The sequence below is a fragment of the Bombina bombina genome, chromosome 1 (genome assembly GCF_027579735.1).
Source record: "Bombina bombina isolate aBomBom1 chromosome 1, aBomBom1.pri, whole genome shotgun sequence".
In the NCBI taxonomy this organism is placed as follows: domain Eukaryota; kingdom Metazoa; phylum Chordata; class Amphibia; order Anura; family Bombinatoridae; genus Bombina; species Bombina bombina.
Genome location: NC_069499.1, coordinates 824,656,779 through 824,682,987, shown reverse-complemented (window position 1 = coordinate 824,682,987; position 26,209 = coordinate 824,656,779). Strand labels below are relative to the sequence as shown.

Here is a 26,209-nt window from a genome sequence, read left to right as displayed (position 1 = left end):
GAGGTGTACTGTTTTCCCTCCTTGTAAATCTCACATTTGATGATGGACCACAGGTTCTCAATGGGGTTCAGATCAGGTGAACAAGGAGGCCATGCCATTAGATTTTCTTCTTTTATACCCTTTCTTGCCAGCCACGCTGTGGAGTACTAGGACGCGTGTGATGGAGCATTGTCCTGCATGAAAATCATGTTTTTCTTGAAGGATGCAGACTTCTTCCTGTACCACTGCTTGAAGAAGGTGTCTTCCAGAAACTGGCAGTAGGACTGGGAGTTGAGCTTGACTCCATCCTCAACCCGAAAAGGCCCCACAAGCTCATCTTTGATGATACCAGCCCAAACCAGTACTACACCTCCACCTTGCTGGCGTCTGAGTCGGACTGGAGCTATCTGCCCTTTACCAATCCAGCCACGGGCCCATCCATCTGGCCCATCAAGACTCACTCTCATTTCATCAGTCCTTAGAAAAATCAGTCTTAAGATATTTCTTGGCCCAGTCTTGACGTTTCAGCTTGTGTGTCTTGTTCAGTGGTGGTCGTCTTTCAGCCTTTCTTACCTTGGCCATGTCTCTGAGTATTGCACACCTTGTGCTTTTGGGCACTCCAGTGATGTTGCAGCTCTGAAATATGGCCAAACTGGTGGCAAGTGGCATCTTGGCAGCTGCACGCTTGACTTTTCTCAGTTCATGGGCAGTTATTTTGCGCCTTGGTTTTTCCACACGCTTCTTGCGACCCTGTTGACTATTTTGAATGAAACGATTGATTGTTCGATGATCACGCTTCAGAAGCTTTGCAATTTTAAGAGTGCTGCATCCCTCTGCAAGATATCTCACTATTTTTGACTTTTCTGAGCCTGTCAAGTCCTTCTTTTGACCCATTTTGCCAAAGGAAAGGAAGTTGCTTAATATTATGCACACCTGATATAGGGTGTTGATGTCATTAGACCACACCCCTTCTCATTACAGAGATGCACATCACCTAATATGCTTAATTGGTAGTAGGCTTTCGAGCCTATACAGCTTGGAGTAAGACAACATGCATAAAGAGGATGATGTGGTCAAAATACTAATTTGCCTAATAATTCTGCACACAGTGTAGAATGTCCCTTTAACATAATAATCCTGAGAAATGATTTTCCATAGACTGATTCAGCACTTAAAATAATTTACATTTTAAAAAAAACGTTATATGTTCTAAACCGCAAACACGTTTTTTCAGTAAGAAAAATAAAAAGCAACAGCTTTTGGCAAATTGTATTTTAGAGAATATAGCACAAGGGGTACAAAACTGTGAAAACGTATCTGGTACAGTCTTCTGTCTCTTCACATTTCTTGCACCATCGTAGCAGTCATCAGTTTCAGTCAACACGATGAATATTTACATTATGTCATTCTACTCCATTGCCTCTTAGGATTTAAAAACCGTACAGATGTAGTTAAATGTATCTCATTCTAATCATCATCCCCTCCATACATGTCAGCCAGTTTATGAAAACGTGGGCCCCAGTCATTTAGTGCAGTGTAATCCTGGTCTCCATCAGAACTGGAAGAATTCAAGGTACTGAGCGAGGCAGCCTCTGAGGCACTTCCTTCATAGTCAAACATACTAATACGACAATGAGATAACCCTTACTTTGAATTTCAAATGAGCATTACACAGTTTCTGACATATTTCAAAGTTTCCTTTCATATCCTTGTCCATTGTATCATGAGACAGCCATCAGCCAATCACAGACTCATATACAATTATCCTATGAACTCTTGCAAATGCTCATAAGCAATTTATAAAAAGACTGTGTACAGTTTGATATTGGGAGTATAAATTAGAACTTTGAATCATAAAAGTTTAATTTTGACTTTCATCTCTCCTTAAACTCTGGGCTTCAGACTGGAAACCTTGAATTCTGTATTGTAATGAAGCACACCTTTTATCCAAGCTAACGTGTGTTCATGTGTGTTTGGCCAACATCTTGTCTCCATATACACTTTATTGTCTAATCTAATCCCTCTACACTCTTCTGGTCCTTTCACTTAAAGGGAACTGAACATCAAAGCCATGATTCCATGATTCAGGACAAGTTTGCAATTTAATCTAATATAAAAAAAACTTCCTATTTACCTCAATGAACAAATTTACTTTGTACTCTTAGTATCATTTACTGAAGAGCAAAACACGACTGCCATATATTGCTCAAGACAGGCATATAATCCTAAACCTACCTAGGTATGCTCTTCTTCTTTAGTATCTCCCCTGATTAAAGGGCCATAATAGTTAAAAAATAGCATGCTCTAATTTTAAGACTATCCATCCTGCACAACTGTGTTTGACCTTCCGCAAATGGCTTAAACACACAGTAGAAGTACTGATGCTGATCCAATTAACAGCACTAGTTGTACAACTCAGATGTGTAACTAGCGCTGCTGATTGGATCAGGGGCGGTTTATTCACTCAGGACCAGCAGTGCTTTGTGCATCCTGGGCGGTAATTTTACTGTGTGTTTAACCACTTTTTCAGGTGGTTAAACACACAGCAGTGCAGGGTTGATAGTCTTTAAGTGACATGCTCTAATTCAATAGAACATCTAATTTTTGGACTATTATGGCCCTTTAAGGGCTAGCTGTACAGTACCGCTCTCCCCATATTAACCCCTTAATGACCAGTGATGTACCCTGTTTGCTTTTTTGACACCGTACTATAATAGGAAGCATGCAAGGAGGTAGCAGTAGGGCAGTCTAGCCGCTGGCAGTGAGACCTGCATTATTACTAGCAAAAAGCAAAGGGACAGTCAACTCCAAAAATGTTGTTTAAAAAGGTAGATAATCCCTTTATTACCCATTCCCCTGTTTTGCATAACCAATACTGTTATATTAATATACTTTTTACCTCTGTGATTACCTTGTATCAAAGCCTTCTCAGACCACCACCTTATCTAAGTGCTATTTACAGACTTTGCATTTTAGACAATTAGTGCTGACTCATGAATAGCTCTACTTGAGTGAGCACAATGTTATATGTATGGCACACATGAACAAGCACTGTCTTGCTGCGTAAACCAATAAAAATGCCCTGAGTTGAGGGCAGCCTGCAGGGGCTTAGAAAACGGCAGAAATCTCGATATTTAAATGTTATAAAGTAACAATGTTTGTTGGTTAAAACTGGGGAATGGGTAGTAAAACTCCTTTATTTGTTTCAAGCGATCGCCGATCTGAGCTGCTCAGGCAGCCCACGGCAGAACGCTGTTTTGCTAAGAAGTGACGTTTCCACCTCTTAGCAAATAGCGTGCAGGAAATCCAAGCCGGAATTGCCGCACGGCTATTGGCTAAGAGGTGAAAACTTCACTTCTCTAGCAAAACAGCGTTCTCCCGTGGGCGAACGCTTGAAACATGTAAAGGAGCTTTCAGCATGAAATATTATATACTTAATGAATGAAAGTCTCCTTTATTTGTTTCAATGGTCAATTCTTTCACTTTAAGCTAAGATTTTTTTTTTTTTGGTTTAACAAATTTTTATTGGTAGGAACAAAAGAAATATACAGAAACCAAGGAGACGCAGCTCCAATCCGACAATATAAAGTTTACAAGAATGACAAGTGGGGGTCTGCGTCTAATAAATAAAAATATAATTTCAACACTTACAAAGTACTGTGAACAGATACGACCTGTCGAGCCTTGATTCATGGCTGACAAGTCTGAGATCAGGAGGGGGGGGGGTCTTAAGGGCTGATCGTACAACAGATTTTCTAAGGGGGAGAGAGGAGGGTGGAGGAGAGAAGGTATGGTAGGAGGGGAGGGGGAAGTGGTATGAAGAAGAGTATGAGGAGGGGATAGAGGGCCATCCAGTAAAGAATGTGTTTATGTTAGATAGGCTACTGTCGTAAGGGGGATATGGGCGTGGAGCTATGTATCTTGGGCAGTTGCGTTAGGCCTCCAGTCTGTATTTTGAGACTCCTTCCAGTCAGCCCAAATCATTTCAAACAGGTCAGATTTATTTAATTTGTGGAAGATATCCTTTTCCATTGTATAAATGTATGCCATTTTATTACAGACGCCCAACTTGGGGCTCGTTCCTTCTTCCAGGAGCATGCAACAGAGTACTTTATAGTCATGAATAAGTAAATACAGATATACGCATGGTTTTTAGGTAGTGAATGTAGATTTAAGTGAAGGAGGGCTGAGTCAGCTAGCCTGGGAAGCCCAATACCCATGCCCTGTAGAACCGAAAAGCATTTTAACCATAGAGGCTGGATCACGGGACACTCCCACCATATATGTAGTGCGGTACCCCTGTGACCAAAATTCATCCAACATTTGGGGGACACTTCCGGAAATATTTTCGCCAACCTAGTGGGTACGTAGTACCAATGAGTGAGGAGTTTGAAATAAGTTTTGCATAACGTAGTGCAATGTATAGCTTTCTGGGTCAGGGAGAAAGCTTATTCCCACTCCTCCAGGGAAGTGTGCCCACCCGTCAGCGTCTCCCATCGGAAAAGATGGGAAGGAGTCTCCGGGTCTTGGGATCCCCCTAGTAGCATATAATGGACTGAAAGAGGCCTACACAGCCTATCTCCTCTTGCCCAGATGGACTCCCAGAGAGTCAAAGGTCTATCCAGGGTAGGCTTAAAACCCCAACTGCTTAAAAAGCTCTTAATCCTCTGATATTCAAAAGATAGATACGATGGGACCTGGGTCTCGGCACCGATCTGTGTTAATTGTTTAAAAGAGTCTCGAGGGGACGTGGACCAGAGGTCCGCTATATTGTTGATTCCCAGTTGGATCCACTTGTTAGGGTGAGAGTCTTGGAGGCCCGATAAGAGGCCTGCTATAGAAGCGACTGGGGAGGGATGCGGGCCACATGGGGATGATGCCGTATTCTGTCCCAAAAGCTGAGACATTCACAAACCATTGGGTTGGTTAAGGCAAGCTCCCTACGACAATGTGGCGGAGTCCAAATTAAGTCCCTTAAGGCAATTTGGAAGGGCAGCGAAGCCTGTTCAATGGATTTCCATTTGGCATCCGATGACTTTACCCCCCATTGAGACACATGGGTAAGCATTGCACCCTCGTAATACCGTATCTTCGACGATGAAGCTATGCCTCCCAAAGATTTGGGAAGTTGAAGTACTCTATGTGCGACTCTAGGGGGTTTATCTAACCAGATAAATTTGGTAAACCCACTTTGGAATCGAAGGAGCAAATGCCTCGGTATTTTAATAGGCAGGCAGCGGAATAGGTATGTCAGCTTGGGAAGGAAGGACATTTTCAATGCCGTAATCCTACCTAACCAGGAAACATGCTGAAGATTCCAGTCCTTCCGCAGAGAGCGGAGGGAAGTTAAGAGAGGGAGATAGTTGTCTTTTATTATTTGGGGAAAGCTACTAGAGATCCTGACACCCAAGTGTAGGACAGAGTGTTCAGTCCAGTCAAATTTATAAGACTCAGTAAGAGAAACTAATTGTGCCTTCGTAAACCCCTGCGTATACACTTGTGTTTTTGATAAATTCAGCTTATAGTAAGAATGGGCCCCGAAGGTGGTGAGTATATTGAGGAGCCTAGGTATCGCTTGATCAGGGTGTGATAGAAACAAAGTTACATCGTCAGCGAAGAGTGCAATTTTGTGCACAGTGCCCGACAAGGTGACTCCTTTTATTTGGGGATCAGTTCTGATCTGCTCAGCCAAGGGTTCTATGGAAAGGGCGAAAGGGGGCACCCCTGTCTGGTGCCATTTGTGATAGGAAAGAGAGAAGAGCGAAAACCCAGACCACACACAGAGGCAGTAGGAGTGGAATATAGGGCTTGAACGGCCGTTATGAAATCGGGGGGAAAATGGAATCTCTTAAGGACTGCCCAGAGGTAATGCCATCTAACCCGGTCGAACGCCTTCTCGGCGTCAAGAGAGATTTTTATTTAACCCCTTAAGTGCTAAAGACGGCTCTGAGCCGTCGCAGAGTTTCCCACTCAGGTGCTAACGACGACTCAGAGCTGTTGCTAGCACTCTCTCACCTTGAGGGAGATCTGAGGGCTCCCACCCAGTCCTACCCCAGCAATCAGGTCTGTATAGTGACAGGCATCGCCGGGGCTTAACGTTTTGCGTGGAGACGTCATGCGCAATGACGTGATGACGTCACTGTGCAACTTTATTAACAAAATACAATGACGTATAGGGAAAGGGGGCATGCTGCTTAGAAGCCTGTATCTCGGGCATCTAAGCAGCTACAAACCTACAGTTGGAAAGGTAATCGCCTAACCTTTCCAACGGTATAAAAGTCTTGGAGATCTGAAAAAAAAGTTACACATATATATATTTTTTTTAAATTAAAAACCCCTCAAATCAGCTTAGCGCCCAGGTGGGAAAGTGCTTAGCACTCAAAGGGTTAATCTACTTTCATTTTTATTTTAACTTAAAGGGACACAAACGTTAGAGCTTGCTTTTTTATCTGAACAATGCAAGTTTCATTTTAAGAGAATTGTCAATATCCTTCTATTATCTCATCCCTCCCTACAACTCTCCTTCCTTCTACAACACACACCAAACTTCACAGAAGCATTATGTCATTAGATCAGCAACAGCTTGCTAATTCCCTCGAACCTCTCCTCTCATCCATCTCCTGCCCTGACCAATCTGCCACTATAATTCCACCCTTACATCGGTCCTTGACAATCTGGCCCCTCTTACCATTGCTTGGAAATCACACACTCATCCTCAGCCCTGGCAAACTCCTCTGACACGGTACCTACGCAGATGTTCCCGTACTGCTGAGCGGCACTGGAGAAAATCTCAGAGTTTAGCTGATTTCCTTCATTGCAAGTTAATTTTGAATTCCTACTATTCTGCCCTTAATCTCTATAAGCAACATTACTTCTCTACTCTTATCTCTACTCTTTCTTCAAACCCAAAACATCTGTTCTCCACTTTCAATACTCTTCTCTGCCCACCCCCACCTCCTAATACAACTTCTCTGTCAGCTCGAGACTTTGCCAGCCACTTCAATAACAAAATCGACTCCATCAGAAACAAAATCTGCACAATCAACCACAACCCACATAGTCATAAATTTAGCTCTTTCTTCCCTGTTACTGAGGAAGATGTTTCGGCAATTATACTGCGCTTTCACCTCACTACCTGTCCCCTCACAGCTACTCCCCTCCCTCTCTTCTACCTTTACCCCTATACTCACACACATTTTCAATCTCTCCTTCAGCACCTGTAAATTTATCTCATCTCTGAAACAGGCACATATCCTCAAAAAACCTTCTCTTGATCCAACCTCCCCATCAAACTACCGCCCTCTTTCCCTACTCCCTCTTGTTTCAAAGCTTCTCAAAAAGCTAGTACATGCACGCCTATCCCATTTCCTTACATTACACTCCCTCCTTGACCCACTGCAATCTAGATTTCGTCCCCATCACTCCACAGAGAAAGCAATCGTTAAGGTTACCAACGACCTACTTACAGCAAAATCAAAAGGCCACTTCTATCTGCTTATCCTCCTTGATCTGTCCGCAGCATTTGATACTGTTGACCACCCTCTTTTGCTCCAAACCTTCCAATTCTTCAGCATTTGTGACACAGCCCCTCGTGGTTCTCTTCCTACCTGTCAAACCGTACCTTTAGTGTAGCCTTCTCTGGGGCCTCCTCTGCCCCGTCACCACTTTCTGTTGGGGTACCGCAAGGCTCTGTCCTCGGTCCCCTTATCTTCTCAATCTACATGTCATCAATAGGTTCCCTAATAAAGTCCCATGGTTTCCAATATCATTTGTATGCCGATGACACCCAAATCTACTTCTCTGCAGCAGATCTATCTCCTTCCTTGCTAACCCGTGTCACTAACTGTCTTTCTCACATCTCTTCCTGGATGTCCTCTAATTACCTTAAAGGGACACGGAACCCAACATATTTCTTTCATGATTCAGATAGAGCTTGACATTTTAATCAACTTTCTAATTAACTCATATTATCAATTTTTCTTCGTTCTCTTGCTATCTTTATTTTGAAAGCAGGAATGTAAATCTTAGCAGCCAGCCTATTTTAGGTTCAGCACCATGTATAGCGCTTGCTTATTTGAGGCTTACATTTAACCACCAATAAGCAAGCATAACCCAGGTTCTCAACCAAAAATGGGCCAGCTCCTATGCATCACATTCCTGCTTTTTAAATAAAGATAGCAAGAGAATGAAGAAAAATTGATAAGAGTAAATTAGAAAGTTGCTTAAAATTGCATGCTCTATCTGAATCATGAAAGAAAAATTTGGGTTTAGTGTCCCTTTAAGCTAAATCTCTCCAAAATGGAGCTCCTTATTTTCCCTCCTTCTTCCAAAATCTCCACCCCCAATATCTCTACAACTGTTGACAACTCCATCATTACCCCTACTCTGCATGCCCGATGTCTTGGGGTCACACTCAGATCTTTCTTTTACTCCATTAAGTCCTTGGTTAAATCCTGCCGCTTCCACATTAAAAACATCTCTAAAATTAGACATTTCCTTACACAAGACACAACTAAGATTTTAATCCACTCTCTCATCCTTTCCCGCCTAGATTACTGCAACTCTGTCCACTCTGGTCTCATCTTCTGGGGGAAGTAAAAGTTCTTTCACCACCTTCTTGAACCTCATAAACAGCAAGAGCAGCAACAACAATTCTGCAACGATAACAAAGTATAATTTTATTGTACTGAATGATGCTGAGTGCAACATATATATTCATGCAATATATTACAAAGAAACAGTGCTGCACATTTCCCCTAGTTCTGAACTAGAAATTAACTACTGAGACTATTTAAAGGAACAGTAAAGTCATAATAAGACATTCATGATTTAGACAAAGCATACAATTTTAAATACTTTCCAATTTACTTCTATTATTTAATTTACTTCCTTCTCTGGTTATCCTTTGCTGTAAGCTAGGTAAGCTCAGAAACAGCAAAGAACCTATGTTCTAGCTGCTGATTGGTGGCTGCATACATATATATAAGCCGGACAGATAGCTCATCGTGCTAATGCACTGTTACAGAGATCTGTGGCAACCCAAGGGTTGCAGGTTTTATCTCGACACGGTCACTTAGCCTTTCATTCTTCCGAGGTCGTTAAAACGAGTACCATTAAGTTGGGTAATAATAATACCTGTTATCAGTGCCGCGAGTCGACCAAGTTCGAGGTTGTGTGCTATACAAGTTTCCAATTATATATATATATATATATATATATATATATATATATATATATATATACATACACTGTAGGACAAAATAAACAATGTACAGATATTGTAAGACTGTAAAAAACAACAATCCGTTACAAATTGACTAAGAACTGATACTCTCCTTAGTGTTAGACCGCTGCCTTCTTATATATGTTTGAATAAATGTCACTTTTCTACAATGTAGTGAGTGTACAGCCTGTATAACAGTGTAAATTTGCTGTCCCCTCAAAATAACTCAACACACAGCCATTAATGTCTACACCGTTAGCAACAAAAGTGAGTACACCCCTAAGTGGAAATGTCCAAATTGGGCCCAATTAGCTATTCTCCCTCCCTGGTGTCATGTGACTCGTTAGTGTTACAAGGTCTCAGGTGTGAATGGGGAGCAGGTATGTTAAATTTGGTGTTATCACTCTCACACTCCTCCAAGACGATCACTGCCTTGCTAAAGAAGCTGAGGGTAAAGGTGATAGACTGGCCAAGCATGTCTCCAGACCTAAACCCTATTAAGCATCTGTGGGGCATCCTCAAACGGAAGGTGAGGGAGCACAAGGTCTCTAACATCAACCAGCTCAGTGATGTCATCATGGAGGAGGGGAAGAGGACTCAAGTGGCAACCTGTGAAGCTCTGGTGAACTCCATGCCCAAGAGGGTTGTGGCAGTGCAGGAAAATTATGGTGGCCACACAAAATATTGACACTTTGGGCCCAATTTGGACATTTCCACTTAGGGGTGTACTCACTTTTGGATTGTTATTTTCATTGCTGACTTTTTGGGCATGGATGTTATTTATTGTCTTATTGGGTTGTGATGGGATTTTTTATGCCCTGCTTTTTATTGTCAAGGGTCATTTTGGGATTTAACACAAATTCACATCAGAAAATGTATAAATTATTTCTTTGTATTTATCATGGTTTTGGAACAGTGTTCCCTATGGGGCTAGTTTTCTGAGCGACCCAGCAGTGATAGAGGTAATAAGGTAACCACACTTTGCAGTCTGCATTGTGTAGTGTTTGCTAATTGCTCGAATTAAAAGGACATAAAACTAATTTTTTTTTCATTCATGATATAGAAGAAGCATGCAATTTTAAACAACTTTCCAATTTACTTATTTTATCTAATTGCTTCATCCTGATGAAAAGCATTTCTAAATATGCTCAGTAGCTGCTGATTAGTGGCTGCACATAGATGCCTCGTGTGATTGGCTCGTTTATGTGCATTGCTATTTCTTCAACAAAGGATACCTAAAGAATGAAGCAAATTATATAATAGAACTAAATTAGAATGTTGTTTAAAATTATATTCTCTATCTGATTCATAAAAGAAAAATATTTTGGGTTTCATTAACCTTTAAAACGTCTTACTGATAGGACACTCACAAAACTAGCCTTATAGAGAACACTGTTTAGGAACCTTAACACATAATGTGGGAGTGCAGATGGCATCTTGTACTACTAACATCTCCTATATTAGTCATATTGTATGGATAGCTGGAAGGAATCCCATCTTCTAGATATTAAAAATTTGGTTTGATAACACTAAAAATAATTTACTTTAAAGTATGGCATTAAGGATTTTATGTTATAATTAACCTTAGTTATAAGACACTAATATGTTTGAAATTAGAAGTCACTTTTAAATCACAGTGACTAATAAGTAATATATTGTGTACGTGATCGTATGTCTTTTATAATGACAAGAGGTTTAGAGGCCGATCTAACAACCTACCAAATGGCCCCTAATCGTCCTGTTTCAGGCTCACCGGAAACAGGAGTTAAGAAGCAGCGGTCTTAAGACTGCTGCTCCTTAACTCGTCCGCTGCCTTTGAGGCGGCGGACATCAATCCGCTCGATCGCATATGATTGGGTTGATTGACACCCAGTGCAGGGGGCGGCATTGCACAAGCAGTTCACCAGAACTGCTTGTGCAATGTTAAATGCAGACAGCGTATGCAATGTTAAATGCAGACAGTGTATGCGTATGCAGCGATGTCTGGCGGACATAATACGCTACAGCGTATCATGTCTGCCAGACATTGATAAATCGGCCCCATAGTATTCTATTTTAACCACTAGATGTCACTTGTTGTTTGAGTATGAAGTAAATGTTTCACAATTTGAATGTTACGATTCACTTGGTATCAAATGTGGCTAATGATGAATGAAAGACACTAAGGGCTAGATTACGAATGGAGCTCTATTGTTTGCACACAAGCGATATTGGGTTTTCGTGTTCATTTGGCAGCAAGTTAAATTGCGCTTGTATTACAAGTTAAAAATAAATGTGAATGCAATCACGATTTACACTAGTATTATTATACAGGGTGTTAGGAACTCTGTAGCAACATTAGACAGAAAGGATTTACTGAAAAGGAGAAATAGACAGAGAAGAAAAAGTCAGTCCAGAGTGACTAAACAGGCCCTTTTTCTGACTACATACAGCAATCAGTTTGCTTAAATCTGCAGGATAGTCAATAAGCATTTTAAAATGCTGGCTGCTGACGAATACCTGGCAGACCTTGTGGAAAAAGGATGCATATTTGCGTATAGAAGAGGTGCTACAATAGGGAACATGGTTTCACCAACTGCCCTAAAAACAACTGTGCCCATAACCAGTTCATGGTTAACTATGAAAGGCGTGTACAAATGCCACAATCACACGTGTATAGCTTGTGAATATGTGTCACTGGGGGATGGATTTAAGAACAACATGACAGGAGAGAGGTTCTCTCATAGCAAGTGTTACAACTGCAGAATGTCATATGTGGTATACCTATTAACGTGTTGAATGTAAAATTCAATAAGTGGGTATGACTTCAAGGGACACCAGAACGAGGATTTGGGAGCATGTTGGTAGTATCAAAGCAGGCACCCTGTCCACACCCTTAGTGAGACACTTTAGGGATTTCCATCAAAAAAGACCAGATACACTTAGGTGGACAATAGTGGAACAGGTTCAAGTTGGTAACAGAGGAGTAGATAGGGACCAGACACTAGCAAGGCAGGAGATTTTTTGGATCTTCAAGCTGAAAACTATAACACCAAATGGTCTAAACTCAGAATTTGATTTGATTAACTTCTGGGAATAACTGTATTGTGGTTTGGACCAGGATGGAGCCTCCCTCTGGAGGGAGTGCATGTATATATATAGGCTAAAAGTAAAAAAGTGAGTCATTGTGAACCTCATTTGCATATCTTACTCAGATTCCTTTGCTGCATTGGAAACAGTGTAGTCAGAGAGTTTCTGGGATTAAAGCAAGTCTTCTGACTTGTTTAGATTTGTAAATGGTTTACACAATGAGTTATTTTCTCTATATTGTGCATTTAGTGGAGGATTTTAAACTCACTTTTCGCCTCCCCATAATTTTAATTGTTGTTGAATTTCCCCCAGAAATGAACTTTTCCAAGCAGTGATTCAACCTACTCCCAGCTGATGAGTGGCAATAACCACGAAACAGCTGTCCTGGGATTGGTCTGAATCACTGTACTAACCCTAGCTAAGCATAAAAGCTGTGTAATGCAGCAGTGCTATGGCGTAAAGGGAAGTCTGTCTTAAAAAGCAGGCTAAAAGTAAAAAAGTGAGTCATTGTGAACCTCATTTGCATATCTTACTCAGATTCCTTTGCTGCATTGGAAACAGTGTAGTCAGAGAGTTTCTGGGATTAAAGCAAGTCTTCTGACTTGTTTAGATTTGTAAATGGTTTACACAATGAGTTATTTTCTCTATATTGTGCATTTAGTGGAGGATTTTAAACTCACTTTTCGCCTCCCCATAATTTTAATTGTTGTTGAATTTCCCCCAGAAATGAACTTTTCCAAGCAGTGATTCAACCTACTCCCAGCTGATGAGTGGCAATAACCACGAAACAGCTGTCCTGGGATTGGTCTGAATCACTGTACTAACCCTAGCTAAGCATAAAAGCTGTGTAATGCAGCAGTGCTATGGCGTAAAGGGAAGTCTGTCTTAAAAAGCAGGCTAAAAGTAAAAAAGTGAGTCATTGTGAACCTCATTTGCATATCTTACTCAGATTCCTTTGCTGCATTGGAAACAGTGTAGTCAGAGAGTTTCTGGGATTAAAGCAAGTCTTCTGACTTGTTTAGATTTGTAAATGGTTTACACAATGAGTTATTTTCTCTATATTGTGCATTTAGTGGAGGATTTTAAACTCACTTTTCGCCTCCCCATAATTTTAATTGTTGTTGAATTTCCCCCAGAAATGAACTTTTCCAAGCAGTGATTCAACCTACTCCCAGCTGATGAGTGGCAATAACCACGAAACAGCTGTCCTGGGATTGGTCTGAATCACTGTACTAACCCTAGCTAAGCATAAAAGCTGTGTAATGCAGCAGTGCTATGGCGTAAAGGGAAGTCTGTCTTAAAAAGCAGGCTAAAAGTAAAAAAAGTGAGTCATTGTGAACCTCATTTGCATATCTTACTCAGATTCCTTTGCTGCATTGGAAACAGTGTAGTCAGAGAGTTTCTGGGATTAAAGCAAGTCTTCTGACTTGTTTAGATTTGTAAATGGTTTACACAATGAGTTATTTTCTCTATATTGTGCATTTAGTGGAGGATTTTAAACTCACTTTTCGCCTCCCCATAATTTTAATTGTTGTTGAATTTCCCCCAGAAATGAACTTTTCCAAGCAGTGATTCAACCTACTCCCAGCTGATGAGTGGCAATAACCACGAAACAGCTGTCCTGGGATTGGTCTGAATCACTGTACTAACCCTAGCTAAGCATAAAAGCTGTGTAATGCAGCAGTGCTATGGCGTAAAGGGAAGTCTGTCTTAAAAAGCAGGCTAAAAGTAAAAAAGTGAGTCATTGTGAACCTCATTTGCATATCTTACTCAGATTCCTTTGCTGCATTGGAAACAGTGTAGTCAGAGAGTTTCTGGGATTAAAGCAAGTCTTCTGACTTGTTTAGATTTGTAAATGGTTTACACAATGAGTTATTTTCTCTATATTGTGCATTTAGTGGAGGATTTTAAACTCACTTTTCGCCTCCCCATAATTTTAATTGTTGTTGAATTTCCCCCAGAAATGAACTTTTCCAAGCAGTGATTCAACCTACTCCCAGCTGATGAGTGGCAATAACCACGAAACAGCTGTCCTGGGATTGGTCTGAATCACTGTACTAACCCTAGCTAAGCATAAAAGCTGTGTAATGCAGCAGTGCTATGGCGTAAAGGGAAGTCTGTCTTAAAAAGCAGGCTAAAAGTAAAAAAGTGAGTCATTGTGAACCTCATTTGCATATCTTACTCAGATTCCTTTGCTGCATTGGAAACAGTGTAGTCAGAGAGTTTCTGGGATTAAAGCAAGTCTTCTGACTTGTTTAGATTTGTAAATGGTTTACACAATGAGTTATTTTCTCTATATTGTGCATTTAGTGGAGGATTTTAAACTCACTTTTCGCCTCCCCATAATTTTAATTGTTGTTGAATTTCCCCCAGAAATGAACTTTTCCAAGCAGTGATTCAACCTACTCCCAGCTGATGAGTGGCAATAACCACGAAACAGCTGTCCTGGGATTGGTCTGAATCACTGTACTAACCCTAGCTAAGCATAAAAGCTGTGTAATGCAGCAGTGCTATGGCGTAAAGGGAAGTCTGTCTTAAAAAGCAGGCTAAAAGTAAAAAAGTGAGTCATTGTGAACCTCATTTGCATATCTTACTCAGATTCCTTTGCTGCATTGGAAACAGTGTAGTCAGAGAGTTTCTGGGATTAAAGCAAGTCTTCTGACTTGTTTAGATTTGTAAATGGTTTACACAATGAGTTATTTTCTCTATATTGTGCATTTAGTGGAGGATTTTAAACTCACTTTTCGCCTCCCCATAATTTTAATTGTTGTTGAATTTCCCCCAGAAATGAACTTTTCCAAGCAGTGATTCAACCTACTCCCAGCTGATGAGTGGCAATAACCACGAAACAGCTGTCCTGGGATTGGTCTGAATCACTGTACTAACCCTAGCTAAGCATAAAAGCTGTGTAATGCAGCAGTGCTATGGCGTAAAGGGAAGTCTGTCTTAAAAAGCAGGCTAAAAGTAAAAAAGTGAGTCATTGTGAACCTCATTTGCATATCTTACTCAGATTCCTTTGCTGCATTGGAAACAGTGTAGTCAGAGAGTTTCTGGGATTAAAGCAAGTCTTCTGACTTGTTTAGATTTGTAAATGGTTTACACAATGAGTTATTTTCTCTATATTGTGCATTTAGTGGAGGATTTTAAACTCACTTTTCGCCTCCCCATAATTTTAATTGTTGTTGAATTTCCCCCAGAAATGAACTTTTCCAAGCAGTGATTCAACCTACTCCCAGCTGATGAGTGGCAATAACCACGAAACAGCTGTCCTGGGATTGGTCTGAATCACTGTACTAACCCTAGCTAAGCATAAAAGCTGTGTAATGCAGCAGTGCTATGGCGTAAAGGGAAGTCTGTCTTAAAAAGCAGGCTAAAAGTAAAAAAGTGAGTCATTGTGAACCTCATTTGCATATCTTACTCAGATTCCTTTGCTGCATTGGAAACAGTGTAGTCAGAGAGTTTCTGGGATTAAAGCAAGTCTTCTGACTTGTTTAGATTTGTAAATGGTTTACACAATGAGTTATTTTCTCTATATATATATATATATATATATATATATATATATATATAGTGTAACAGGAACACTTTTAACCACAGTCTTCTAGGGCACAAATGCAGCACAGGACAGTCCACTGTAGTTTAAAAAGCTTTATTTTTCACAGCAATAACAAACAGGCAGTTCATTTTCAAAAGAGGGAAATCCTTCCTCTGCAGCAAAGTTAAGTACTTTTAAATGTGTCCCAGTACTTCACAGCATTCCACAAGTGCTTTGTAAAAATAATGTCCTTTTACAGTTCACAGGAACAAAAGTCTTTTACACAGTGTAACAAACACACACACCAGCTTCTGTAGCTGTGTAACACTCTCTCTAGGCCTAAGTGAGGCTGCTATTTAAACCCTCACAACTTCTAATTAGCCACACCTGTGATTAGCTGCTGGACAGCTTCACAGCTGTCTGGGATAATGGCCCACCCTCTCTCCAATTATCCCAAACCCCAGGGACCCAGAACACAGTTTATCAACTGCATAATCAAATACACACTCTTTCTCCCTGGGGTTTTAACTGAAAGGAGAAATAGCATGTACAATGCTTGGTCTTAAATATCTTCCATTTATAACCAGGCCTTGCTTTCTGTCACAATATATATATATATATATAAGTGTGTATGTGTATATGCATGCATATCCTTCACGTATAATAAGTTCCCATATATAATTAACATTAAAACTATTATCCTTGTATGGTGGTTCAGCCTAACTGGGAGCAATTTGAAATAGGTTTGCGATTAGAGGGAGGCGCTAACTTAATTTTATATTGGTTTAATGTGTGTGTATGTGTATATATATATATATATATATATATATATATATATATGTGTGTGTGTGTGTATATGTGCATGTATGTATATGTGTATATATATCAATATATTTGTATATGTTGTGGGAGTGGTTTTTCAGCCTATTCCCAACTACAATCACAATATACATATACGTATATTAGAAACATACATGCTTTGTAAAGGCTTAGGCCTAGATTTAGAGTTCGGCGGTAGCCGTCAAAACCAGCGTTAGAGGCTCCTAACGCTGGTTTTGGGCGCCCGCTGGTATTTGGAGTCAGTGATTAAAGGGTCTAACGCTCACTTTTCAGCCGCGACTTTTCCATACCGCAGATCCCCCTACGCCATTTGCGTAGCCTATCTTTTCAATGGGATCTTTCTAACGCTGGTATTTAGAGTCGTTTCTGCAGTGAGCGTTAGAGCTCTAACGACAAGATTCCAGCCGCCTGAAAATAGCAGGAGTTAAGAGCTTTCTGGCTAACGCCGGTTCATAAAGCTCTTAACTACTGTACCCTAAAGTACACTAACACCCATAAACTACCTATGTACCCCTAAACCGAGCTCCCCCCACATCGCCGCCACTCGATTAAAATTTTTAACCCCTAATCTGCCGACCGCCACCTACGTTATACTTATGTACCCCTAATCTGCTGCCCCTAACCCCGCCGACCCCTGTATTATATTTATTAACCCCTAACCTGCCCCCCACAACGTCGCCGCAAGCTACTTAAAATAATTAACCCCTAATCCACCGACCGCAAATCGCCGCCACCTACGTTATCCCTATGTACCCCTAATCTGCTACCCCTAACACCGCCGACCCCTATATTATATTTATTAACCCCTAATCTGCCCCCCTCAACGTCGCCGACACCTGCCTACACTTATTAACCCCTAATCTGCCGAGCGGACCTGAGCGCTACTATAATAAAGTTATTAACCCCTAACCCGCCTCACTAACCCTATCATAAATAGTATTAACCCCTAATCTGCCCTCCCTAACATCGCCGACACCTAACTTCAATTATTAACCCCTAATCTGACGACCGGAGCTCACCGCTATTCTAATAAATGTATTAACCCCTAAAGCTAAGTCTAACCCTAACACTAACACCCCCCTAAGTTAAATATAATTTTTATCTAACGAAATAAATTAACTCTTATTAAATAAATTATTCCTATTTAAAGCTAAATACTTACCTGTAAAATAAATCCTAATATAGCTACAATATAAATTATAATTATATTATAGCTATTTTAGGATTAATATTTATTTTACAGGTAACTTTGTAATTATTTTAACCAGGTACAATAGCTATTAAATAGTTAAGAACTATTTAATAGTTACCTAGTTAAAATAATAACAAATTTACCTGTAAAATAAATCCTAACCTAAGATATAATTAAACCTAACACTACCCTATCAATAAAATAATTAAATAAACTACCTACAATTACCTACAATTAACCTAACACTACACTATCAATAAATTAATTAAACACAATTGCTACAAATAAATACAATTAAATAAACTAGCTAAAGTACAAAAAATAAAAAAGATCTAAGTTACAGAAAATAAAAAAATATTTACAAACATAATAAAAATATTACAACAATTTTAAACTAATTACACCTACTCTAAGCCCCCTAATAAAATAACAAAGCCCCCCAAAATAAAAAATTCCCTACCCTATTCTAAATTAAAAAAGTTACTAGCTCTTTTACCTTACCAGCCCTGAACAGGGCCCTTTGCGGGGCATGCCCCAAGAATTTCAGCTCTTTTGCCTGTAAAAAAAAACATACAATACCCCCCCCCAACATTACAACCCACCACCCACATACCCCTAATCTAACCCAAACCCTCCTTAAATAAACCTAACACTAATCCCCTGAAGATCTTCCTACCTTGTCTTCACCATCCAGGTATCACCGATCCGTCCTGGCTCCAAGATCTTCATCCAACCCAAGTGGGGGTTGGCGATCCATAATCCGGTGCTCCAAAGTCTTCCTCCTATCCGGCAAGAAGAGGACATCCGGACCGGCAAACATCTTCTCCAAGCGGCATCTTCGATCTTCTTCCATCCGGTGCGGAGCGGGTCCATCTTGAAGCAGGCGACGCGGATCCATTCTCTTCTTCCGATGTCTCCCGACTAATGACTGTTCCTTTAAGGGACGTCATCCAAGATGGCGTCCCTCGAATTCCGATTGGCTGATAGGATTCTATCAGCCAATCGGAATTAAGGTAGGAATTTTCTGATTGGCTGATGGAATCAGCCAATCAGAATCAAGTTCAATCCGATTGGCTGATCCAATCAGCCAATCAGATTGAGCTCGCATTCTATTGGCTGTTCCGATCGGGGTACATGTTAGGGTGTTAGGTGCAGACGTAGGAAGTGTTTCCCCATAGGAATCAATGGGGCTGCGTTAGGAGCTGAACGCTGCTTTTTTGCAGGTGTTAGGTTTTTTTTCAGCTCAAACAGTCCCATTGTTTCCTATGGGAGAATCGTGCACGAGCACGTTTTTGAGGCCGGCCGCGTCCGTAAGCAACTCTGGTATCGAGAGTTGCATTTGCGGTAAAAATGCTCTACGCTCCTTTTTTGGAGCCTAACGCAGCATTTGTTTTAACTCTCGATACCAGAGTTAAATTTATGGTGCGGCCAGAAAAAAGCCCGCGGAGCGTTAACAGCCCTTTTACCGCCGAACTCCAAATCTAGGCCTGAGTCTCTAGGGCATTAGATACTATGAATAATGCCTTAAGCACACTTCATTTAGTCTAAATTAGGTATCAGTATATACAACAAAGTATAAGACAAAGGAGAGAAAAAGATATTGAGCACATTATTGTATATCTTCTTGTAATCACAATGAATGTTTAATACTGCACCAAATTGAGGATGTCAGTAAATATATTAATCTGTCAAAAAGTGACACTTGATAATATAGGGAGTGTGATATCCCAATGCAGTGTATCAATATGGATATAGTAATTATTGCTATTGCAGTGTCTAATTGGAAGATAGAGGAGAGCAGATTGGTAAGGAATAAATTACAAAAATATAAAGAACTCTCATATGTTATGACTATTTATATGTATGCATTTTTTCAAGACATTTGAGAAGGGTTATATAAGCTATAGAATCTCTATACAGGGCTATCACTAAAATAAAGAATGTATCAAGTAGGCATGGCTAATAAATTGTTTTAATATTTGTTTTACCCAATCACAGCCCAAACTGGCTATGTTAATAGGGTATGACTGAGATAATTAGCTATGACTACGGCATAACTGCTGAAACGCGTCAGCTGATCTCACAGCCACAGCCTACACATGTGTGCGTTATCCTGTATATCATGTCTTTTAACTGTTTATCAAATAAAGGATTACCTTTTTAACTGACACTCCCGGACCTGATTTAGTTTTTCTTGTCTCACTAGTATTATTACCACGACCTCAGGTTAACAGTTTCGTCAAGCAAAAAAGGTATCACAAAGCACATCAAAAATATAAGTACAATTAAACTCATAATAACACCATCTAATAAAAATTATTATTATATATATATATATATATATATATATATATTGCACACAAAAGTTACAAGGGCTCAAAGATATGAGGTCTCAGGTGTTAGCGAAAAAAAAGAGGAAGGTAAAGGGTTTTAACATATTCATCTTTAGACATGCATATGTATGTACAGTATGTATGTCAATATATGTGTATATATATATATATATATTTTTTTTTTCTTTTTCTTTTTTAAGATACGATGAGTCCACGGATTTCATCCTTACTTGTGGGATATCGCCTCCTGGCCAGCAGGAGGAGGCAAAGAGCACCACAGCAGAGATGTATAAATAGCTCCTCCCTTCCCTCCCACTCCAGTCATTCTCTTTGCCTGTGTTAGTGATAGGAAGAGGTAAAGTGAGGTGTTAGTTTAGATTCTTCAAACAAGAGTTTATTATTTTTAAAATGGTACCAGTGAGTGCTATTATTTTATAGGGTGTAGCCGTATTCCTTGTCAGCCTCTAGAGTAGAGCTACAGGTGGCTTTAAAGCAATGGGAACTGGTGGGACAAAGTTTTCACTGCGCCTCCCATACTGAATGCTGCCCTTCTGGTGATGGTATTTGCAAATGTTACCTAAGGCCTTAACGTTTTTCACAGGATGACAGAAGAGAGAAAACTTCTTGACCCTGTGAGATTTCATGCTGTCGCTCAGCATAAAGGTATGTGCAGCCTTTTTTCTTCTGAGGATATAGATTGACTCAGAATAGGCTGGAAATGTTATTACCTGATATATGGGGAAATAAGACTACTCTGTTATAAGTTTCTCTCCCTACTCTGTCTCTTTTTTAGGAGTCATGACAAGGTGCTTTTGGGCTTTTTGTATATTATCCCTTTGTGGTGATATGATGATGCTGGGGGCATTTATGTTTTTGCTGTGCAATGTGTTTTTGTATACATGTGCTAGATAGTTGTGTACTGCAACAGTTTTTAGACTTGACCGGCATTATTTAATTACCCGAGACCGGATTTGTTTTTCTTCACGTCCACGAGGGGCGGGGCTTAGTTTTGCACGCTTGAACGTGCACTGGTTTATCTTGTTGCGATTCCTGGCATCTGAACTTCCGGTTCTACTGGGGAGGAGCTCGGATGCCGATCCGGAGTAATAAGTTTTCAAAACACTCAGTTAGATTTCTGTTCCGGTGCTTGCTACAATCGCATGGTTCCAGATTAAAACAGGAGGTCCTAGGCATTTTTTAAAGATCAATTGGAAGTGATCTGTGTATTGTGGGGGCAAGGTAGGCGCCTCAGCAGAACTGTTGAGGCGGACTTGTGCTTTATTTTCATGAATTTAGTTACATGTTAACTTTTTTGCTAAGTGCAGTAAAATTGTTGTTTTAAATTTTAAAGGCATAGTACACTTTTTTGGTTTATTAGGGCTGTTTTACTCATATCAGGGCTGTTTTATTCCTTTTTTTATGGCATAAGATTGTCAAAATTACTTAAAAATTTTGCTTGTTTTAATTATCATGGAAGATCTTCAAAACGTTAGATGTTCTATGTGTTTAAATGCCAATGTGGAACCTCCTGTTACTTTTTGTCCCGCATGCATTGAAAAAGCTCTTCTATTTAGAGAGCAAATTTTCTTTAATAAAAAATTGGCTAAAATGGATACTTCTCAGGGTTCTACCGATGAGAGTATGCCGCAACTTTCTCCCCAAGCGTCACAGCCCTTAACTCCCGCTCAAGCGGAGCCATGTACCTCTGCAGCCTCTGCTGCGATTACTTTAAAGGATATAGCTACTGTTATGTCATCTACTCTTTCAGAGGCGTTATCTGCCTTTCCTATATTCCAAGGCAAACGTAGAAGGAAGGAAGCCCATATGGTTAATACAGCTTCTGATGCTTTAATGGCAATCTCAGATATACCCTCCCAGTGCTCTGAATTGGAGGGTATGGAGGTTCTATCCGAAGGTGAACTTTCTGATTCTGGTGGTGTATTGCCACTGACAGATTCAGAAGTGGTTTCCTTTCAGTTTAAACTTGAACACCTCCATTTGTTATTGTGGGAGGTTTTAGTGACTCTGGATGACTGTGATTCAATTGTGGTTCCTCCAGAGAAATTGAGTAAGTTGGACAGATATCTAGAAGTCCCTTCTTATTCTGATGTTTTTCCAGTTCCTAAGAGAATTTCGGAGATTATTGCCAAAGAATGGGAGAGACCAGGTATTCCTTTTTCTCCTTCTCCCATTTTCAAGAAGATGTACCCTATAGCCGAGGCTATTAGGGACTCTTGGCAGACGATTCCTAAAGTGGAGGGAGCTATCTCCACCTTGGCTAAACGAACTACTATTCCTATTGAGGATAGTTGTGCTTTCAAAGATCCTATGGATAAAAAATTGGAGGGTCTTCTTAAAAAGATTTATGTTCATCAGGGGTTGCTATTGCAACTGGCGGCCTGCATTGTTACGGTTACAAGTGCGGCGGCTTATTGGTTTGATGCTCTTGAAGAATCTCTTAAATCTGAGACTTCTTTGGAAGAGATTCAGGATAAATTTAAGGCTCTTAAATTAGCTAATTCTTTTATCAAAGATGCTTCTTTGCAGATTACCAAATTGGCGGCTAAGAGTTCGGGGTTTTCCATCTTAGCACGCAGAGCCTTATGGTTGAAATCTTGGTCTGCGGATGTGTCATCTAAGTCTAAGCTTTTGGCTATTCCTTACAAGGGGATTTTTGGGCCTGACTTGAAGGAAATTATTGCTGACATCACGGGAGGTAAGGGTTATTCTCTCCCTCAGGATAAGAAATCCAAACAGAGAGGTCAACAGAGTAATTTTTGTTCCTTTCGAAACTTTAAGGGAATTCCCCCTTCCTTTTCCTCTAAACAGGAAGGTAACTATTCACAAAACAAATCTACATGGAGACCAAACCAGTCTTGGAACAAGGGTAAACAATCCAAGAAGCCTGCTGCTGCTCCCAAGTCAGCATGAAGGGTTGGCCCCCGATCCGGGACCGGATCTAGTAGGGGGCAGACTGTCTTTCTTCATCCAGGCTTGGATGAGAGATGTTCAGGATCCCTGGGCAATAGATATAGTGTGTCAGGGATACAAACTGGAATTCCGAAATTCTTCCCCCAGAGGAAGGTTTCTTCTTTCACGATTATCTGTAGACCAGATAAAAAGAGAGGCATTCTTATGCTGTGTAAAAGACCTCTTCTCCATGGGAGTAATTTGTCCCGTTCCAATTCAGGAACAGGGATTTTATTCGAATCTGTTTGTAGTTCCCAAAAAAGAGGGAGCCTTCAGACCTATCTTAGATCTCAAGAGTCTAAACAAGTTTCTCAGAGTTCCATCTTTCAAGATGGAAACTACTCGTACCATTCTTCCTTTAATAAAGGAAGGTCAGTTTATGTCGACAGTGGATCTAAAGGATGCATATCTTCATGTTCCTATTCACAGAGATCATTTCAAGTTCCTGAGGTTTGCCTTTCTGGACAAACATTTTCAGTTTGTGGCTCTCCCTTTCGGTCTTTTCAGTTTCCGGTCTGGGGTCTTTATTGGTGGTTCTAAGGCCACGGGGCATCGCGGTGGCGCCTTATCTGGATGATATACTGATCCAGGCGTCGTCATTTCAACTGGCAAGGTCCCATACTGACATTGTGCTTTCCTTCCTAAGGACCCACGGGTGGAAGGTAAACCTGGAAAAGAGTTCATTAGTTCCTCGGACAAGAGTTTCCTTTCTGGGAACTCTAATCGACTCTATTTCAATGAAGATTTTTCTGACGGAGGTCAGAAAGTCAAAGATTCTGAATGCATGTCGACTCATTCAGTCCAATCCTTGTCCGTCAGTGGCTCAGTGCATGGAGGTAATCAGATTGATGGTGGCAGCAATGGACATCGTTCCGTTTGCTCGTTTTAATCTCAGGCCTCTGCAATTAAGCATGCTCAGGCAGTGAAATGGGGATTATATCTAGATCAGGAGACAAGGGACTCTCTTCTATGGTGGTTGTCGCTGGATCATTTATCCCAGGGGACATGCTTCCGCAGACCCTCATGGGTGATAGTGACAACGGATGTCAGCCTGTTAGGTTGGGGAGCAGTCTGGAACTCCCTAAGGGCCCAGGGTGTATGGACTCAGGCAGAGTCTCTCCTTCCCATCAATATCCTAGAGTTGAGAGCAATATTCAATGCGCTTCGGGCTTGGCCTCAGTTGGCTTCAGCTCAATTCATCAGATTCCAATCGGACAACATAACGACGGTAGCTTACATCAATCATCAGGGAGGAACAAGGAGTTCCTTAGCGATGACAGAGGTAGCCAAGATAATACAGTGTGCAGAGTCTTACTCTTGCCATCTGTCAGCGATCCACATCCCAGAGCTGGACAACTGGGAAGCAGATTTTCTGAGCAGACAGACATTTCATCCGGGAGAGTGGGAACTCCATCCGGAGATTTTTGCCAACCTGATTCTCAGATGGGGCAGGCTGGAGTTGGATCTCATGGCATCTCGCCGGAATGCCAAGCTTCCAAGATACGGGTCCAGGTCCAGGGATCCTCAGGCAGGGCTGATAGATGCCTTGGCAGTGCCTTGGTCTTTCAGCCTAGCATATGTATTCCCTCCGTTTGCTCTCCTTCCTTGGGTGATTGCTCATCTTCTTTGTTTGTTGTTTTTTCAGGGAAACGTAGAGGTCAGAAAGCTACGGCTACCTCTCTTTCTTTTTGGCTGAGGAGTATCATCCGTTTATGGATTATAGTCATTTTTATGGTAATTGATTTGTTATGACATATGGACATACCAGCAGGATTGTTCATGATTGTTCGATCTAGTAGAATCTCACTGGTTTTTACCATTCATTAATTGGCACTGAAGACATACATTATGTTTTAGGTCTAAACAGGATTCTGTACAAGATGAGGAAGAATCTTTTTTAGTTTCTTTAATATACAGGGTCTGTATTTAATATCTCATCATAGGTTAAGTATTGTTTAAAGAGTCTGTCAATCTATCATATTGGTATAGGTAAATATAATAGGAAGTAACATTAGGTGTTCGTTAAATTGTTAACACATATAATTGGCTAGATGCTCACTAATGTTGTATGGGTAATCTGTAAGCATATCACAATATAAGTACTTACGGCGATGTATATATATATATATAACTTTTGGAAATGTATAACTGCTATGAGCGGGTTGTGCATGATATGTCACTATGACATCCATCCTAACATTGGGTCTCCACCCCCTGGGGCGTCACATTTGTGACGTCTATGTAGAGGTTGGTGTTGCCAGTGGGGGGGGGTGTTTGGAAGTTATGTCCAGCATCGCAACTGTTCTGTGTGTCGTCGCTATGTTTACATGGTTACCAAGGTAACCGCTCTCTAAACGTGTACGTGCATGAGTGGCATTACACGATGACGTCATACACGTGAGACGCTTGTGGAGTTCGTGGTTTTCCTTAGGTACATTTAAACTAAGCTGGATGTTCATGCAAACATATGTTTTTAGATTCACTGAGGTGAATTATGTTTAGGCATTTGACAAAGGGATTGTAAGAATCCCGAAATGTTATGCCGCTTTTTAACTGGTATCAATAAAAGGTAATATTTTTAAAATTAAGTCCAGAGAGTGCCATTTTATATATATATATATATATATATATATATATATATATATACACACACATATACATACATACATACATACACACACATATATATATATATATATACATACATAAATACAGGTGGCCCTCTGTTTCAATTTGCGCCATTTCAGAATAACAACCTTTTTTTCAGTCATGTGACTGCTATGCAAAAGCATTGAAAAGCAGTGCACTAATTAAAATAGCCAGTAAGTGGAGCTGTCCGCTTGTGTTGCAGCAAAGTTATGAAAGCTTAGCAGACAGAAATTAATCTGGACAGAAATTAATCTGTGTACACAGAACAGACCTGAGCTATCGAGCAACAAGATCTAGCAGCCACTTCCCTATTATCTTCCTGTCTAGCTGCTTGAAGTGAGGGTGCCTAACTGCCTATTAATCACCCGAGATTGAAATGCATAGAATAGGTGCAGACCCAATATTATTTAATATGCTAA

At 40.5% G+C, this 26,209-nt stretch overlaps 1 protein-coding gene across 2 annotated transcripts in view; it reads right to left on the bottom strand.

The window, feature by feature from the left end:
- LOC128646019 (cadherin-1-like) overlaps positions 1-26,209 on the bottom strand; it is a 306,436-nt gene that overhangs the window by 48,160 nt on the left and 232,067 nt on the right. The window contains exon 14 of one of the 2 annotated variants that reach the window (XM_053699411.1): positions 8,481-8,633. In XM_053699411.1, coding sequence (XP_053555386.1) covers positions 8,527-8,633 — 107 coding nt within the window. In that variant the 3' untranslated portion in view covers positions 8,481-8,526. Of the gene's footprint in view, positions 1-8,209; positions 8,634-26,209 lie in introns of those variants that run through there. The other variant, XM_053699412.1, reaches the window with a different exon arrangement.